We start from the raw sequence: 18,524 nt of genomic DNA, 5'->3' as shown, positions 1-18,524 counted from the left end.
CTTTTTAAATTTTAAAAAATTTACCAAAAATCCAAAAATAAACTTGAGCTTTTTACTTTTTTCATCATAGCTTGGTTTCGTTTAAATCGGAGTGCCAGCTCAAAAGGTTCCCATGTTGGAATTACATTTTGAGTTTCTTGATGTTGGGCGAATTTTTGAAATTTTTTTTACTGAAGTCGCCTCCCTTCCCCCAGTGTTTTTCAGCTCATCGGTGTTGCTCCAAAAGTCCAGAAAAATGATTTTTTTTATGCAAAAAAGATAACGTTTGGAGGTGAGAGCAGAATGAATTAAAAAGAACTCCTCAACTTTTTTTTTCCTTGAAAACTTGGTAAAAAAATCGATTGATTTTTTTGAAAATTTGGTAAAAAAAATCATGTTAGACTTTTGAAAACTTGGAAAAAATTCTCATGAATTTTTGAAATTATGTGAGACTTACAAATTTTGCCCAACTTTCAAGAACTTCTAAAAAATCACGATTTTACAAGAAATTCTAACAATTATATTAGGCTAATTACTAATTTCTCACATTTCAGCATTATGTTAGAGTTTCCAATCTATTGTCTGACTTATAAGAACTTGGAAAATATCCTGATGAATTCTCAAGATTAGGATTATCAGAATTTTGTCAGACTATTGAAAAACTTGAAAAAAATTACAATCACCTAATTCTTGACATGAAGCAAAAAACATATTCACGATTTAAAACTTCCTTTAGTTCCTTTGCAGAGAAGACTTTCTCTCTTTTTCCCACATTCTGATAATTTTTACAGATTTTTCAAACTTTTACTTGTATGTACTTATTTAGAAGAAGTTTCAACGATGTTTCATGCAATTGTTGCTCAAAGAAAAATTAGGATTCTTCGACTTTCTACTACGTACGTTTTTCCAAGTTGTAAAACAATCACATCTCATGAAATAAAGCAATAAAAAAATCGAAGAATTCCAATTTTGCTGAAGTGCAATAAAAAAATGATGTATTTATTTCGAATTATTATTAGTGTAGACATGAATTTTAGCCCGGTCAGCGGTTCCCAAAATGGTGCGATTCAATTTCTTTTTAAAATATAAAACATGGAAAAAATTGACACATTTGGTCTAAATTGGTTTTTCACAATATATACGAGTACCTACGTATTGCGAGAAAAAAATTTCCACCAAAATTGACGACTTTAGGTGGGAAAAATCGTGAAAACACAGTTTTTTGTATTTTTGAAGATAGAGCTTTAGTACTGAAATTTTTGAAAAAAATTGCCCATTTCACCAAGATATTACGAAAAAATTTCCATGAATGATCCTTGGAAGTGTCTAACATCTCTATAGTTGAAAACCTCACCTGCAAGACATGGAAATTTTCACCAAAAACGACAATTTGACCCCTTTTGAAGCTGAAAATTTGGTCATTATGGTTTTGGACCACTAGTACCAACTTCCACTGTTTAATTTCAAAATCCCGAATGGGCCCATTCACCCATCTCAACCCAGCATGCTCTTTCACCGAAATTTCATCACTTTTTAAAATGTTTAGCGATCGATTTTGGACAAAATTCAATGGATTTCTGAAGAGTAACTTTTTGATTTAAAAAAATTTATTTTCTTTGTAGTTTGAGGTTTCGGTTAAAGGTTCACGATTTGTATAGTAGAAGTTTCGGTTTCAGTTTTCGCCCTAAAATCGAACCAAGTTTTTGATTTTTCATGCCTGGAACCGGTACATTTTTTTTTGGGAGACACCATACTTTTGACAACTTCTTTAAACCATAGTACTCGCTGCTTCATCTCCATTCACCCCCCCCCCCATTTTTCGTACTCTTGTTTTGAAAAAATAATCAAGTTAATTTGCCATCACTATAACGAATCGATCGATCGATCGATTGATTTTTACATTAATCAGATCAGTGTTGTCAATGTTGAAAAGGAGATTTCCGGATTATAGCACCAAATACCCTAACGATCGAAATATCTAATTCCCACGCAAAGAGCATGCAAATGTCCAATTTTCAACAATCACCGTTTCTAATTTTAATTTTTCGTGAATCAAAATCAAACCTGCATAAATTCAGGATGATCGATAGTAGGTGTACATTGGTATCCTACGAAGCAGAAGGAACCTCGACAAAGCTCAAGTAGGTAGTAGGTACCTATCCAAAAAGCTATGAATAAAGGATGAAAAGAAATAATGAATCCTTCATCGTGCATCAACATAATACGATACGAGTACCTGCTTCAGCAACAGGTTTACCATTACGAATTCAGCTTTGTATTTTACACTTTTTTTTCTCAGTATTCACCCCACTCAACCTACGAATCATTCTTCTATCCCGATCCGTCCATGATCTCAACTCTACACCCTTCGAAGGCACCCTTTCGAAACACAAAACACATAATACGCGAACAGCTGAACAGCAGGAGAAAAATATACACAACCTAGAAAAATTCTTTTCTTATCACCGACGACGACGCGACGCTGAACGAGCACAAATTCCATCACGAGGCAAACACCAGTGCCACTGATAATAATTCACGTCATCTTACTCAATCTGGAAACGAATGAAGAACGCCGTGCTCGTACATTTCAATCAGAAGGTTATGTAATATGGAGAAAAAAAAATTGTAATTAATTATTAATAAAATAGATTAATGAAACTGGTTTATTCATACAATGCATACAGGCAGGAGCGACCTACAGTTATGTTGGAAAGCAATTTATTATCAATGTAACCTTCTACTCGATGATAACTTTCACGGACAGTTGATCGCAATTATCGTTATATATTTTATTTTTTAATAATTTTTAATTCTCGGTAAAATCGTGTAAAAATCTATCGTCGTCGTCGTCATGTTACGAGTAATTACTTTTTTCGCCAATAGTCACGGGTGTTTAAACAATACATCGAGTGTTTCCTGCTACACACGTAAAATATGTGTTTGTGTATTATATAGCTTTAGTTAAACGATACATACATAATAAGCAACGCTTTTTAATTCATTTTCAAGATACTCGTTGACTACATATGATATGAGTAACAAACGCTGAACAGCTAAAGATACTCCTAATATACTTCATAGCAGGAAGTTACGTTGACTAATCTGAGAAGAAGAGTGTAATATATTCGAGATGAATTTCTCGTACGTTTATTCAACAGGCTGCACGGATTCTGAAGAAACACTCATCTTGTAACAACACCAGAGACTGAAAGTCTGGAAAGTGTTTCAGGATTCTTAATACGGTAGTTATTTTTCGAACGATGATACTTACCCTACTGATTTTCCTGATCCTTGTCCTACTGGAGGGCCGAGTCAGGCTAACCCGGGACATATTAACCGAAGATGCAGAAGCGGATAATTGACAGGAAATCATAAATGATGTATTAGGTTAATACCATCACAGTCGATATAATCACGATGTAAAGTACTAGGTAATGGTTGAACTTTCCAAAATGCATTCATCTGACTAGATGCCAAGCAGGCTGGTTGTGAAGAAATGTCGAAACCGTCGAATGAATAGAAAAGATGTATACCCAAAGGTCGAACACTTTAACTAACACGATCGATAAGTATAGAAATATAAAATTTCGTTAAAAATATTATGAACATAGTTTAAGAATACGAAGCATTCACAAATCGGAAAACCACGAAAAATCCAGGCGAAAAAATAACCATCTAAACATAACGAACGAAGAATAAATCAAACACTAAACAAATGGACGATCATATCAGCGTGCAACAAACGTTCGCACATCACACACCGCTCCGCGTAAACACAACAAAAGAACAGGACACACGAACAAACAGCCGAACGCGCTATTTACGACTAAATTACCTACCACAACTTCAACATATTCTCGCTCAGTCAACTACTTTTTACTCGTATATTTTGTGTATTGATAAGTAATGGTGAAAAATAATTCGCGCTAAAACCTAACCAACGCCCGGTATTAACTCATCAAATTGATAACTAACCGAGTAACGAATTAATTATTCAGAAATATTCACCATACCTACACCGCCGGCGAGCTTTTTCATTTCTTTCATTTTTACACACGCTTCGGTCTTTTTTGTGTACAAAAATTTTCAAATTACTGGGTATGCTACTGATTTAATCAGTGATGGTCGTAGTGCCAGTAGCGTATTCTCTATTTATTCGATGGAACTCGTTATATTTCTACTCGATGAAGGAAAACACAATTTTAGAGAACGAATTCTCATTCTAATCGAGTAAATATTTTACATTTTTATTACGAGCATTCGAGCAAGTCAACATTTTCCTGATGAATTCGCCAATTTTGGAGCAAAAAATTTATCTGATGAATTTTCGAAACAGTATTGCATTCTATTCCTTCGTATCTCTTCACATTGTACTTTGTCGGTTTAGGTTTCTTTGAACTAAATTCAGAAGAATTTAACATATTTTTCGATCATAATGATCACATTTCAGTTACATTATGATGAATAATTAAAAATATATGATAAATTCTCTGATAACTCGGATTATTCATACTCAATACACAGTACAGTACCTAACTTATTTTTCTGCCATGTAAGCATGAATGAAACAAAATTACAAACAAAAATGAAAAACTGAATTTCACAAATAAGGATACCTTACCTACCTAGCTCTTTTTTCAATTTTTTTTTACACATAAGCATAGAACGATAAAACAATTATATTTTAGCCAAATGCCAGATTGCATTCAAATCCTGCCAATGTATATTGAAGAAGATGAAAATATCATTTTAAATCTGTTTAGAAAACTATCAAACATTATATTATATTTGTTCAAGAATGACATTTGAATGGCATAACTCATCCTCAAAAATCAAAAATACTCGTACATTAATTTTTCCAGAAAAGCTTAGGTACCTACCTACATACCTATCTTATATTATAAATAATTATAATAATCAAAACAACTAGGCAATATCAATTTTAAAAAATCTGGTCCTTTTATAAAATGCCAACTTACCAACACTCCTCTCACATAACTTCATTAAGTAAAATAAATTATCCCAATTCCATTTTATAATACGAACAGACAAACAACGCGTTTGAGTAGAAAATTAAATAGAAAACGAATGTTTTAAGCTTCTGTGCTCTTTAACGTAATTTGAATGAAAGCGCATTCACGATTGTGAATTTGTGAATTAGATTTTCGCTGAAAACAGAATTCGCTATTCAGTGTTGATTCTTCAACTAGTAAACGTTTATTGTTTCGTTACTAACGATGGTATCATCGTCGAAACGAGATATACTTTGAGCTTTATTAAATTTTCAACGATGCTGTGCAGTAAATGGAAATGCATCGGATCAACAAGAACCGACTAAATTAACGTTAACATCGGTGCCTAACACAGTGCAGTGCTGCTATAAGTTTGACATTCGTGTAGGATGGATACTCTAATCGAAGGTGAAAATTTTATACTCATATTTGGTACATTCACGACGTTGTTTTTCAAATTCAAGCTAAACCTATTATTTCTCTTATTATTTAACCGAAGATGGTTGGGTGTTTTTTGAAATCTTCGAGTTTAAGTACCCTATCGGAATCAATTAGATGATGACGAATTCCAATTTCCAACCCTTTTTTAGTTGGCACTTGGCGGTATTATAAATACAAATAAACTAATTTCACAAATGTATAGTCATATTATACCTTTCACACGAGTATGTATGTAGTTCGTCAGTATGAAACCTAAGATATCGAAACCACCTGGGAAAATGACTTGATAAGTTGGTTAATACGATGCGATGGCGACATATACCGAGTAATATTTCACTTCAGCATGAGCTGATGAGCAATGTAGGTATTATCAATACTTTAAAGCTTTAAAACTGGATTAAAGTTTTCAAATATTGCGTGACTGACTCGTGAATTGATTGGATTCGGTTTTTTTTTCAATCAAATGAAAATAATTGTTCGATGTAAGTATTTCAAAATTACATTACCTCACTTACGATAATATACTGATGGAAAAAGTTTAACCACGACGTTACATTTTTTTCTACGAAATTTCAACGTTTAAATACGGTGTGAATTAATATCACCTTTTTGAGAATAAATTTGCCAGCCTAAATCCACACTATAATCTCATAATCTCAAATTTCAAACTGAAAACTCCAACTTTCTCAGAATCAATACCCACATAAACCGTCTTCCCACGCGAAGATAATAAACTCCATAAGTTTATTGCTTTATTTAAAAACTGCGTCTGATTTTTAGCAAAAAAAAAAAAAAAACTGCATGAAGCAAATTTTTTGATTTTGCGTTTTTTTTTTAAATTAATAAAATGTCAACTCAGCATAAACTGGAGGTGAAATAATTGAAATAGTGCACTCGGTCGTTTACAATGTAAACAACACCGTATTAGTTACAATACCTATACAATAATACTATACAACATGAATATTTACTAGAACTTGAAATTCGTTGTACATTAAATCACGTGTTAATTAGACGATGAAAGGATTGATGTTTTAATACGTCTTGGTTCATCGAAGTTCATGTGTTATGACAGCTATTAATGATAATTTAACTCCCAAAAAAATAAATCTATGACACCGATGAGTGTGATTTCAATTTCCATGTAAAAAAAAAACTTACTTCAGCTGGAAGGCTGCGAATATGCCTCCAATAATTCTCGTAAGCTTTGGTTTGGGTCGAATAGAAATCCAAATAATAATTCATCACATAATTTAAATGAAAAAACACATCATAGTGAAATTATACTTGATACGTTACGATATATTGTGGTCGGTTTCATTATTTTGTGTTTATGATAAGTTCAACTGCTATTAGCGAAAAAACATGCATGTACCAATCACAACTGTACGAAAACATCGGTCAATTTTGGAAAAACTCGTATAGGTAAGGTATAAAATCGACAAAAATGAATAAATTTATAACCAACGGAGTATTTTTTTTTCAGACCTGATGAACGCATAATTTTGTACTGATTATAAGAATGCTAGAAATTATACGTTATTGTTAGAGAAGCCATAAAATTGGGTTATCGGAACGAATATGTTCTCTGTAATGTTTAAGCAACACTGTATTCGTAAACCGGAACACTACACCAAACTGAATGAAAACTGGTTTTACCAGAATACCATTTGAACGTAGCGCGTATTGTTGTGTTTTATTGAACTTTGCGCAATTTTTTTTTGTTTTTTTGGCACCGGAAAAAATACGAAATTTTTAAAAATTTTCAAGGTCAGGTAAATTTTTTATGCTTTAAGTACGAGTAAAAAATATCGATTTTTTTACAAATTAATACCAGATATTTGAACGAAAATTTTGGGTGGAAAAGACTCGCATTATTTTGTAACGCGGAACGGTGATCAGTGGAAAAGGGGTGAAGAGGATGGGTTTATGAAAGAGTTCATTGATTCCTTTTGCTGTACAGGGTACCTGGAAATGGATAGACTCCTGGTGGGTGCTTCCGTAATGCGTGTTTTGGGCTATTTTAACATCAAAAACGCGCGCATAATTATTCGTTTTAATTAATACGGTCGTCGTTCAGCAGTAATAATTTTGAAACTTTGATATGAAAATTTGTGTTTTTGCTAAGGTGTTTACTTCACCCTTCAATTCAACTTCAGTTCAGTACTTATATTAAATTTTTGTACTTTGCAGGAGTTATAGGCACTTATTAAGGATCGATTTTAATACGTGCTGTAAAAATCAACGTTTCAATCAAGACATCCGAATAAATATTTTTGTGAATTCAACAAAATAACGTTGAGACGACCGACATTACAATTGGAATTTTGACCTTTTAAATAACCTAGCAATAACATGTTGCTCTTATGCTTTTCGCCAGAAAATTTACACATAATTCAAATTCAATCTTTAGCTAGATTTTAATTTTTTTGTAAAATGCACTTATAGGTAGTCTACTACATAGGTAGGTACATTACACTTTGAAATTGAATCTCGTCATCGTACAGTTGTGATTAAGCTTACCGAAAGAAAGCCACCGTACATTCGACAAAAAATCAAGATTTTCGACGACTCAAAGCACAAACGAAACCGCACAATCCACGATTAATTTACAAAGTTTATATTACGATCGTGAAATTCAAAAGTCAGCACAGTTATCATTTTACGAATAAAAACATATTATACTATGACGTAAATAGAGCAAAATCGAAGGGTTATTTTGATAAATTAAGTACATGCGTCGATAATATAAAATCTAAATAGCGGAATATAATACAGATTTATTAGCGAAAATCACACATACAAAATTTCAGATAACAGTGTCACAAGGTTATCCTATCATACACACACCGGCGTATATACCTACATACAGAAATTTAAAATTTTACGAAATTTTATAAAACTTTTTTCTTATTGCTACTGCGAAGAATTTTACGTCTCGAAAAATCAAATTAGTATTCAAATGTAAACGAGTTAATTGTTTAACAATTTACGCTGACTTTTTTAAAAATTAACATAGAAGCGAGCAGAAATATTTCATGATAGCCAACACAGCGCCGAAAAAATCACAGCGTTATTTTGTCTTTCGTTTTTCAGTAACTAATATTTATCACTCGTAGGCTATAGTGTGGTGTTATACGGATAATTATATAATTAGTATTGTTGCTCATACAGTGGTTTATTTACTACACATGCATGCGAATCTCTCTATATCTATTTATATTTATACACGAAAACATTGAAATCCGACCAAGATGAAGGCCATTGAGAAACTCTACAGGTATAAGGAGTAGGTAAGCATACACAGACAGGCGCCTGGGGTGAAAATACTCAAGTCCTCATGTTTTCAATCGCAGAAAATTACAGCTATAATTGTACGAAAATTTATTCCAAACTTAGTCCAATTTTCAAAGCAAAAAAATTTGCGGTGTAAGGATAATTAGGTACTTTACAATTCAATTTAAAATTAATGAATTTCTGATACCTACATAGACATACTACTTGAAAGACTTCAAAATGTCATTTTGATTTTGACTTTTGCGCATATTTCTATTTTTACGTAGGTATTTTTAGAATTCCTTCCAACCATACATATGTATACCTACCTACATGCTTTTGTTACGGACCCCAAAGGCCAAAAACGAAGATTAAATTGGTGATAAAGGTATGAAGAAGACAAATATCAATGTTACACCAATGCAATATACCTACACCTTTAGAATTTCTCAAATATTTTGACAAGAATTCCAATATATTAGATGCCACGTTGGAAGAGTTAATAAATGTATTGTATCTATACTGTAATAAAGAAAGAGAACGCCAAAAAGAATGAATAAAGTACGAGTTTCGCACTGAATTAATGAAACACGAGAACAATTGTTTGGCTTCATGATTTGTCATCAGTATATAGCATTGTGAAAGGATGTCGTTAAAATGTCCGTTCATTTTCAACTTTTTCATTAGGATAGGAAGGTAAGGTATAGACTTTGATGTATTTCTGATCCTTGTTTTTCATTTTAAAAATTCCTATTCCCGTCGCAAAGGCGTGAAACGAAATATCTCTATTTTATTGCGGATGCCACACAAAATTTTCAAGTAAGCGTAGACCTAGATAAACATAGGTAAGATTAACAATATTGTAGAGTGTGTTCGCATGTTTCTCCATAGAAAGGTGCGATGAGCAATCCCAAAAGGTCATGAAAGATATCGGATACCTACCTGAGGGAAAATGATTGGATCTGATCAGGTCCAATCAGATCTCCGATTAAAACTTTGATATGACTATGATCTGATTAAATCTAGACATTCCCTAGATCCAATCATTTCACCTCGGTAATCATTAATCAAAGATCCAGAAAATGAAAATCATGATCCCAAGTGCCTAAATGATAATTGATACGAGTAAGAATGATAAGTTCTAACACAGTTGGTGTGAACTTTTCGCAATCTTATCATCATACAGGGTGTCCAGAAATCTCCAGAAATATCGTGAACCCCTAACAAAGTTTTCTACTAAATATTTCGGTATTGGTCACAGTGAATGATAATAATGATAGCACATGATTGGTTGTTAGACTGAGATGATAACATTCCACCAATCATATGCATCTATTTCATGTTGCCAACCTATATTTTTAATAAAAAACTTTCTTTGGGCCTTGGGGTTCACGATATTTCTGGGCACCCTGTATTTAGTAAAGAGCTTTAGTATTTTAGGTAGTCTCTAGAAGTAGGTAGTCCATCTTTTCCATTTCCATGTCGTGCAGTGATTCCTGCCACGCACTTGACACTTCATTGACAACATTTCTGATTTCAAATGTTACCATTCAATGACGAATTGATAAGGTCAAATGCATAAGTACAGTATCTGTCACTCAAATCCTACCAAAATCGCGACAATTTCGTAGGCTCTAAACTCTTATCTAATCAACTTCTCACGCTCAAATTGAAAAATTCAAAAATCTTATCAATCGATAATACAGCACACTTGGTTATTGCAAAAAAAATTATTAGGTAATTTGAAGTTAGTGCTTGTACGATTATTTATTACCGAGCATTACCTACTAACACTTTTACATTAGCTGAACTCACAGGACAACTAAGATTTTACGATTACCTACCCTTATAAATTACACATAATAATGCATAGTTGAATTTCCAAGAAAGGAGGGATAGAAATAATACCATCTTTGTGAACATTTACTATGTAAAAATTTTACCATTAGCGTGTGATGGGAATGGGAAATATCGCGTGACTGCTGAAAGTTTGCCTACTTAGAATTTTTAGTCTTAAGCGGTGCAAAAATTCAGTCAGGTACCTATTGGGCGAGTAGGTAGGTAAAACGAATAAGAAATTTTTTCCAACTTACCACATTTTTTCTATTTATATGCGTCATGTTAAACGATATCTCTATAAAACTATAGCATATTTAATAGATAAAAAAAATATCATTCGATAATATGAAAATGCAGACGTAACGAACTACACGACAACGCGACACTTCTTGACACCGAAGATCATTTCTAAATGCATGTGTGTGACACAAAAGTTTGTAAAATATTTCGATTAATTAATGAAATGAAAAAACGTCACTAATAATATTTACACTTGAGAGCATCGCGTAGCACACTATAGGAAACTTGAGATGATAGTACACTACAGTAAGTTCGTAAAAGAATGCACGCGTATATTGGCTGGAGAATTTTCAAGTTGGAAATTGATCGAATGTCGTTTCAGATTCTCTGACTAATGGGTGTCAGCGATTCGGGCGAACTAAACGAAAAGTGAATGGAGTGAAAATGCTTTTTATAAGTACACGTTTTTTTCCTTCAGAAATTACAAGTCTATAACTTGATGGGACATGCGATCATATAGGCTTAAAGCAATTAAAACTACTCAGAAGAGGGCACTTCAACAGACATTATCGTCATTGTATGCGAAATGGTATTCAACTCGTCACCCAATACTTTTTCCAATCGAGCTACATTTTAAAATGCATTTTGAATACCTCTATCAACTCATCGTTTAAAGAAAGTCTACATGTTTTACGATGTGTAGTGGAAGCAATTTGAAAAATTTTCAGCAAATGAAATTGCTAAACGATGAGAAATGTGTTATCTGCTTCTATAAGAATGTCAAGGATGGACAAAAATTGCCTATTGTATTTCGTATTACACGTACTTATAGTGCGAATATATTTAACATTTTTCATTTCTCGTTAATATTCCAACATTAAATATCTATGTACCTATCTATATTTGTATACAAAGATGGACGATTCAAATAATCTAATAAGAGATGGATTCAAGTGTAGGTAGGATTTCTCCAAAGCAATTACAGAATATTCACAGGTACCTATCGTCTTCAACGTTCAATATACCTATATTGGATATTTATTCGTACAGGGCACTGAACTCATTCATTATACTTGCAGACAGTTTAAGGACATGTGTATCACATGGCAAGATATGATCTATGACTCCATCGTTAAGATCGAAAATCTGAGTACTTCATCGCATGATTTCTCCAAAGTACATAAGTAGGTACATCCAACTTTATCATCAAATTTTCCACCACAACTTTTCCATTTGAAACGGAACTCAACAATAAAATAGAATCTTACTCACACTCGAGTCTTCAGCTAATTCTAAATTCTAACTAGGAATTTATTTTCCTAGGCTATAAATAAATATCGAGCCACATGTTTCAGCTAATCAAGCTAAACAATAAACCTTAATAAGGTACCATCGTGTACGTAACCCGTAATTGAAACTAAAAACGAAGAGAGAAAATTTGCACGACGAAAGTGCCGACGAATGTCATGCAAAATTTAGGCATTCATGCGATGAAAATTTAATTTACAGAAGTAATTATTAATTAATTATGAGTATTATTTAAAAGTATGAAGTGTAAATGAAGCGTTGTGTGCATTTTGAAGTAGGTATGGTAATATTATAAATTCAATTATGAAAATTACCTTCGAAACGATTATTTCATGAATGGACCAGGGAAAAACTTGATATAAATGTATAGTTGGGTATATGATTTTGACAGAGAGTTTTTTGACATTACCTAACTAACTGTTGGCAATTCGCATATCGCCATAGTTTACCTATTCAACATGATGTTAGAAATTATGATAATATTTCGAAGTGAAGAATACGACAACGACCTAGGATAGCTTTAATATCAGATCATTGAATCATTTAAATGAATAACTGGATACTCCTTTGTAATAATGGCAGCCATTTTTTTCAATTAAAACAACCACCAAAGTAGCCAATGTATAAGGCTGAACGGAAACGTATCCGTCAAAGGAAAACTCGAGATAGTGAAACTGAAACTACTAGCGAAAAAACTCTTTGTCAGGTTAATCACACCGCTGCTTCATCAAACAAGTGAACGTATCTAGAGAGTGCTTACCATAACAAACACCAATTCCTTGGGCGATTTGACGTCCACTTGAATACCGTGGTCTTGTTCTTCTTCGTCTTCTGAGGAGGCGGCGGTGGCGTTGGGTTCGGTAGGAGATTGGCGATGACTAGTCGCCGACCCCATGTGCCCAGGCACCTTCAGTATCCTCCGATTTGCATGCACAGCAATCCGTCATTGCTGCCGAAAAATGGAGGAAAAATTTGCGAAAAAGTGCGACCAGCTGTGTACCGTGGAACGCGAACACCAAACTGAGGGAAACCGAAATGAGAGTATAAACGATTCTTGCTTCGCATTGAGTTTCTCGCGCAACGCATATGAACGGTGCCAACGTTTCGATACCGCCTCACCTTTCATAGGCTTTCCTCGATCAATAAAACTGTTCACTTATTCCGTTCCTCTCTGTATAGTCGAAGACGATACGCGGTGGATTAATCCCTCCGCTTAGACTCGAATTATACGCGCGTTTGTCCGTATAGTATTGCGGTGCATCAGCGTGGTCAAGTTCTCGGTTTCCTTCTTTTTCCTATTTTTATTTTTAGCCATGATGTTAGGCATATGGTATTGACTGAATTAATCGTCGATTTTTTAAAATATTTGGAAACATTCAATGTTTCGTGAAACCATATCCGAGATAAGGACCGTGATTTCAGACTTAGTAGTTAACACATAAAAATCATGTTTTTTAGGATACGGTTAAAAACAATCTGCAATAATTAAATTACTCCTACGTAAAACTAACACCATCTTCGATAGGAGAGAAAATGCTTAAATTGATTACTTTTCGATGTGGATTGATTTCTAATCTCATACGAGCAGATTAGAAAACTCTAACCGTGAAAAACGACCACATCGAGTAATTAATTCAATTCAATTTATTAAAAAAATATATAAACATTAATACGAATAAAGGTATTTACATTAGCGCAAATAAATAAGTAAAAGGTGATATCGTGCTGCGTATCATTACAGATAAATTCATAATTTTAAAACATAGGGATACCGAGTAGCTCTTCTAGGCACATACTTAAATAGCGAGACCAAAGACGGATACGATACAATACATTGTTTTATTCTCCCATCTCACAGTACAACTTCCATCTGTATTGTTATCCCAGTAACAAGAGCTCGCAGAATGTAATCCAGCTCCATTTTTTTGCATTATAGTAGAAGTGACTGTTGAAACAAAAATGTATAATGTAAGAGATGATGGATAGAAACGAATAAACAGTACATAAAGTTTCAATTACCTATATACTTGAAAGGTTTATTCAATTTGGTTAAAGCTTGTAAGCATGATTCGACTACTTGAGTGGTCCACATATTGACTTTATTTTGCTGGTAGGTATTACCTCCTATGGCATCTTCAATGGATTGTTTAATAATACTGCTCACCTCATCCACGACGAACAAGTTCTGAAAAATATGATTATTATACGTTAGTACATAGCTGTATGGGGTTTCATTATATAAGCTGCCACATTGAAGTTTTCCTACAATTTCTCATTTCCAATAAATATCTACCGATATGTTCAAACATGATGGAAACATTAATCTTCTAATGTTGAGGAAACAAAAAATATGTTGAACTGGTTCAACTTACTTGTTCATCTACCTCCTCCATAGCGAAAGTTCGAACTTTAGAACACTCGGTAGCAAAGCTTCAAGTAGAACATTTAAATATACAAGAGTTTGGTTGTATTATTATTGATCAAACTTTGAAAATAAAGGTAATTTCACTGAATTTTTTATGACGGAAAATTTTGTGTTTTCAACTTTTCCGAATTTTTGCTTCGATCTTCGAACTTTTTGAAAAATTTGACTGGAAAAACTTTGTTGGCTTTGTGGTTGAAAATTTTACATAAAGATTTGAAAAGTAGGTAACCAATTTCAATCCTACCAACCTGAATTTTTTGGACCTTGCTATTACTAATCGTTAGCCGCCGCAGCAATGACTGAAGGCAGGATGGCTCTGGTTTTTTTTTTCATCGGTGACGTCACTGTTTCACGCTCTTTTTGCTTTATGACATCACTGCTCTTTCTGTGATGGTTTTTTTTTATCTTTTTCTGCTGTTTGGTGTTTGAAATTGAAAATCTACGTTATTGTAGTTTTGTATTTTTTTTGTTTTTTTTTTTTCGTAAATATTGAAGCAGTAAACTAAATATTAATAAGACTAACGATTAAAAAATTGGAACAACTCAGCACACTGGAAAATCGAATCAAGACTAAAATAAACGATCTAAAAGTGGAACAACTTAGCACACTAGTAATCGAATTAGACAAACATGAACGATTAAAAAATTGGAACAACTCAGCACACTGGAAAATCAAATTAAGACTAAAATAAACGATTCCAAAAGTGGAACAACTTAGCACACTAGTAATCGAATTAAACAAACATGAACGATTAAAAAATTAGAACAGCTTAGCACACTGGAAATCAAATTATTACGTACATAATTTTTTAGTTATCACTAGTGGTAGTGGAGTTGTGATAAACATGATCTAATTCATTGTGCACATGAACTACTTCATCTGTTCCTTGTTGAAAACCTTTTTGGATTAGTTCTCTTGCTGCAGTAGAGATTCGAGGAAACTTCTGTTTTGGCTTTGCTGTACTTTTTCGAGTTGGATAGAAGGTCTGCTTTTCTATTTTACCAGATTCAACACGCTTTTTAGCAAACGAATAGTCAGAATATGTGTTATACAAAGAAATTATTCTATCTTGTAATTTTATCATTTCTTCTCCCTTGTCAACGGGTAAATTGCGAATTATCAAGCCTTGTATCAATTCATTCTTCAAATGAATTTCATTTTTTATTTCGGCATCTGTTCTTAAACAAGAAGACTCCACCTGAACATCAGCTTCTAATTCTGCTTGAAATGGACCAATATTACGTTGTGATGAAGTAAGTTCAAGGTCTGGTTCAGTAAGTTCAAAATTGAGTTGAGATGGAGTGATGACAATTTCTTCAACTTCAATGACTTGATCTTCGTCTACTGCAGGTAGAGTGAAAAATTTTGCTGCACAGGCATGAATATGTTTACAGATATTGTAATCCACTGCATTATTGTAACATGAGCAAGTGAACATATGAACGCATATATTACAAGATTTACATATTCTTTGACAGCAAGCTGAAATAACATTTGTTATTCGATGAACTACGTATTTATTCTTGACAATCCAAGTATTTTCGTTGTTGTGGATCCGTATATCATCAATATTAGCACTGTTCTGGTGACTTTGAATGATTTTTGAAATATTTTTGTAAGGAGTTTTCTTCGTTTTTTTAATCACTCTTTGATAGCGTTTATCTCTAACAACAGACATTAACGCATAAAGCAGTTTATCAATGCGAGAACATTTTACTCCTCCGAGGTAATCATATTTCAAAGCTCTATGAAAAGCTTCAAGATTCATATTCGTTTGAATAGGTACATGTTTTCGAAAACATCTTGCCCATGAATGCATGTTGTTGTAATAAGCTCTTCGTATATAAGCGGCAAAAGCTACGGTGTCCGGATCATTCTCCAACTGCTTGATAAAGTTTTCGAATTCGTTTTTAAAATTTTCAGGGTCCAACTCCTCAGCAATTGCGGATAGATCTTTCATTACTTCTTTGCGTTTTTCTTTCTTTATTTTAGTTTTGTTAGTAGTCCAATTTTTGTGAACGTGCCATAAGCAAAGTAACTTTTGTTTAGGTTTTCCCATAACTTTGACCCAGGCATTATAGAAAGCTGAAGCATCATCACTCATGAATAATTCTGTACTGATATCTCCTACTTCACTTTTCAGAGATTCAAAAAAAATCTTGAAAAAGTCTTCATCTTCTCGGTTAGAAATAGCGAATGCCACAGGTATTCCTTCGTCCCATTCATCCAACACAATAATTGTATACAATTGAAATTTGTAACCATTTGTTCCGTGGGTACCATCTATACAAATTGCTTTATGGCCAAATTTTGTAAGCATTCTTCTTTGAAATTTTGAGCAGAAAACCAATGCGAAATCTTCATCTTTCAATACATCTGACGATTCTCCTTGCTTCTTATAGAAAAGAATGGGGTTACCTTCTTCCATCTTTTGCATTTTCAAACAAAATAGTTCAACGCTTTGAAAATCAATGCTGTGCTTTTGAAGCGGATTATTGATATCAAAACTTGTAGCTATATTTCGGATATCTTTTTTCGTTGTTAGATGCAGTCGAGTTAGCTTTTCATCTTCTTCAAAATTATCTGACGAACTATTACGAATATTTGCCAGTATGTGAGTAGCTGGAACACCAAGATTTAATTTTCCTGCACAGAAAAAGCAAGGTAACTTTTGAATCAAACTTGAAACAAACCAATGATTTTGTGAACTTTCAACTTTGAATACGAAAATGTGTAAAATTTACCTGCAATAGTATAACGATCATCAGAATGCAAACGCATTCGCTGTACTTCACATTCATGGCCAATGTGAGTTTTGTAAAATTCTACTATTAAATTGCCATCTTGTTTACGAATCAGTTTGAAGTGAGCTGGACAAGTAAAATTCAACTTATTTGTTCCGAGATTTTTAGTTTTCTTCTTAGTTGAAACAAATCCAGCCTTACGATGTAACCGAAAATTGAATGAACGATGGCAATGATACCAGCTTACTGAGTCACCGCTTTTCTGCTTCTTTGCTTGAAAATCTTTCACGAATTGAGACGCTGTTTCAGTTTCCTTACTTTTTTTCCAGGCTTCAAAACCTGACAAAAAGATATCGAAATGAATAATTTTATTGAATGAGATCAATACATATGATTTTTATTTTTCAACAGAATGTATCAATATATGTTTTCTCGTCACAATTTTACTGAAGAAAGACTGAATTGTAGAATATAGAAGTTAAAATGTTGACAAACCTTCTTCATTAGAGAATCTTTCTGTTTCTTTCTCAATGTTAATTTCATGGGCATCTCTGAGGTGTTCAAAATATTGACGAAAAAAATTGAATCGCTTATTGCAACATGCACAAATAATTCTGCTTTCCTTTTTCTTGTAGTTTTTATTAGCTCGATTACCTAAGAAAAATATTTTATTTATTATTTGACAATTGTTTCAGTTTATTAATTTCTAATCGTAATTTCATATGAGAACCATATGAGAACTATACGAGAGCAAGAGAAAAGAGTATTTTTTACCAGAGGAAACAGCGAGGTGCTGCTTCTTTATATGTTTCACTAAGCTATTTTTGAAGTGGTATTGTGAGCCGCAATCAGCACAGGAGAAAAAAACACGTTCCATCTCGATTTTCAAACATGTGAGATAAATTAATTACAGGTGTATGAGCACAGATCAGGTAAACAAGAACTAAGAAGATAACACAGGTGAAAAAAGTTTATGTCGTTATAGATAACAAGTCGAATAGCAACAACAGCAAAAAGAGCGTGAAACAGAGACGTCACCGATGAAAAAAAAAACCAGAGCCATCCTGCCTTCAGTCATTGCTAGCCGCCGCAAAACTGGATTTTACTCCGACCAATGAAAACGCATTCCCCACACACAAATAAAGGATATAGTAAGAGATGGTCTATACTCACCACGTTCATGGAACATAACAATGAAGTATCAGTGCAGATTCGTTCTTTTTTGCTAGTTGCGAGCGCGTACGCGTACATGTATA

General features: G+C 33.4%; 3 protein-coding genes across 7 annotated transcripts in view; all 3 read right to left on the bottom strand.

Annotated features, from left to right (window-relative positions):
* The window catches only part of LOC135848662 (uncharacterized), a 54,758-nt gene extending 41,455 nt beyond the window's left edge, over nucleotides 1-13,303 (bottom strand). The window contains exons 1-2 of one of the 5 annotated variants that reach the window (XM_065368619.1): nucleotides 7,913-8,062; nucleotides 6,597-6,781 (exon numbers count right to left, since the gene is read on the bottom strand). In XM_065368619.1, coding sequence (XP_065224691.1) covers nucleotides 6,597-6,680 — 84 coding nt within the window. In that variant the 5' untranslated portion in view covers nucleotides 6,681-6,781; nucleotides 7,913-8,062. Of the gene's footprint in view, nucleotides 1-3,253; nucleotides 3,822-6,596; nucleotides 6,785-7,912; nucleotides 8,063-10,804; nucleotides 10,943-12,858 lie in introns of those variants that run through there. The other 4 variants (XM_065368620.1, XM_065368617.1, XM_065368621.1 and 1 more) reach the window with 4 other exon arrangements.
* Nucleotides 13,304-13,724: 421 nt separating this feature from the next.
* On the bottom strand, nucleotides 13,725-14,702 carry Dlc90F (dynein light chain 90F). Its single transcript, XM_065368636.1, has 3 exons — nucleotides 14,471-14,702; nucleotides 14,118-14,283; nucleotides 13,725-14,043 (listed from the first exon to the last, which is right to left on the bottom strand). Exons 1-3 carry the CDS (start codon nucleotides 14,489-14,491, stop codon nucleotides 13,895-13,897), a joined length of 336 nt encoding a protein of 111 aa, XP_065224708.1. The 5' UTR covers nucleotides 14,492-14,702; the 3' UTR covers nucleotides 13,725-13,894.
* Nucleotides 14,703-15,200: 498 nt separating this feature from the next.
* Nucleotides 15,201-18,293, bottom strand: LOC135848664 (uncharacterized). The gene is made up of 4 exons (XM_065368622.1): nucleotides 18,043-18,293; nucleotides 17,764-17,922; nucleotides 17,269-17,607; nucleotides 15,201-17,170 (listed from the first exon to the last, which is right to left on the bottom strand). Exons 1-4 carry the CDS (start codon nucleotides 18,143-18,145, stop codon nucleotides 15,333-15,335), a joined length of 2,439 nt encoding a protein of 812 aa, XP_065224694.1. The 5' UTR covers nucleotides 18,146-18,293; the 3' UTR covers nucleotides 15,201-15,332.
* Between the last annotated feature and the right edge of the window lie 231 nt (nucleotides 18,294-18,524).

Source organism: Planococcus citri, chromosome 5 (genome assembly GCF_950023065.1).
Source record: "Planococcus citri chromosome 5, ihPlaCitr1.1, whole genome shotgun sequence".
Classification (NCBI taxonomy): Eukaryota; Metazoa; Arthropoda; class Insecta; order Hemiptera; family Pseudococcidae; genus Planococcus; species Planococcus citri.
Note: the sequence above shows the minus strand (reverse complement) of the source record. Positions and strands in the feature narration are given on the sequence as shown.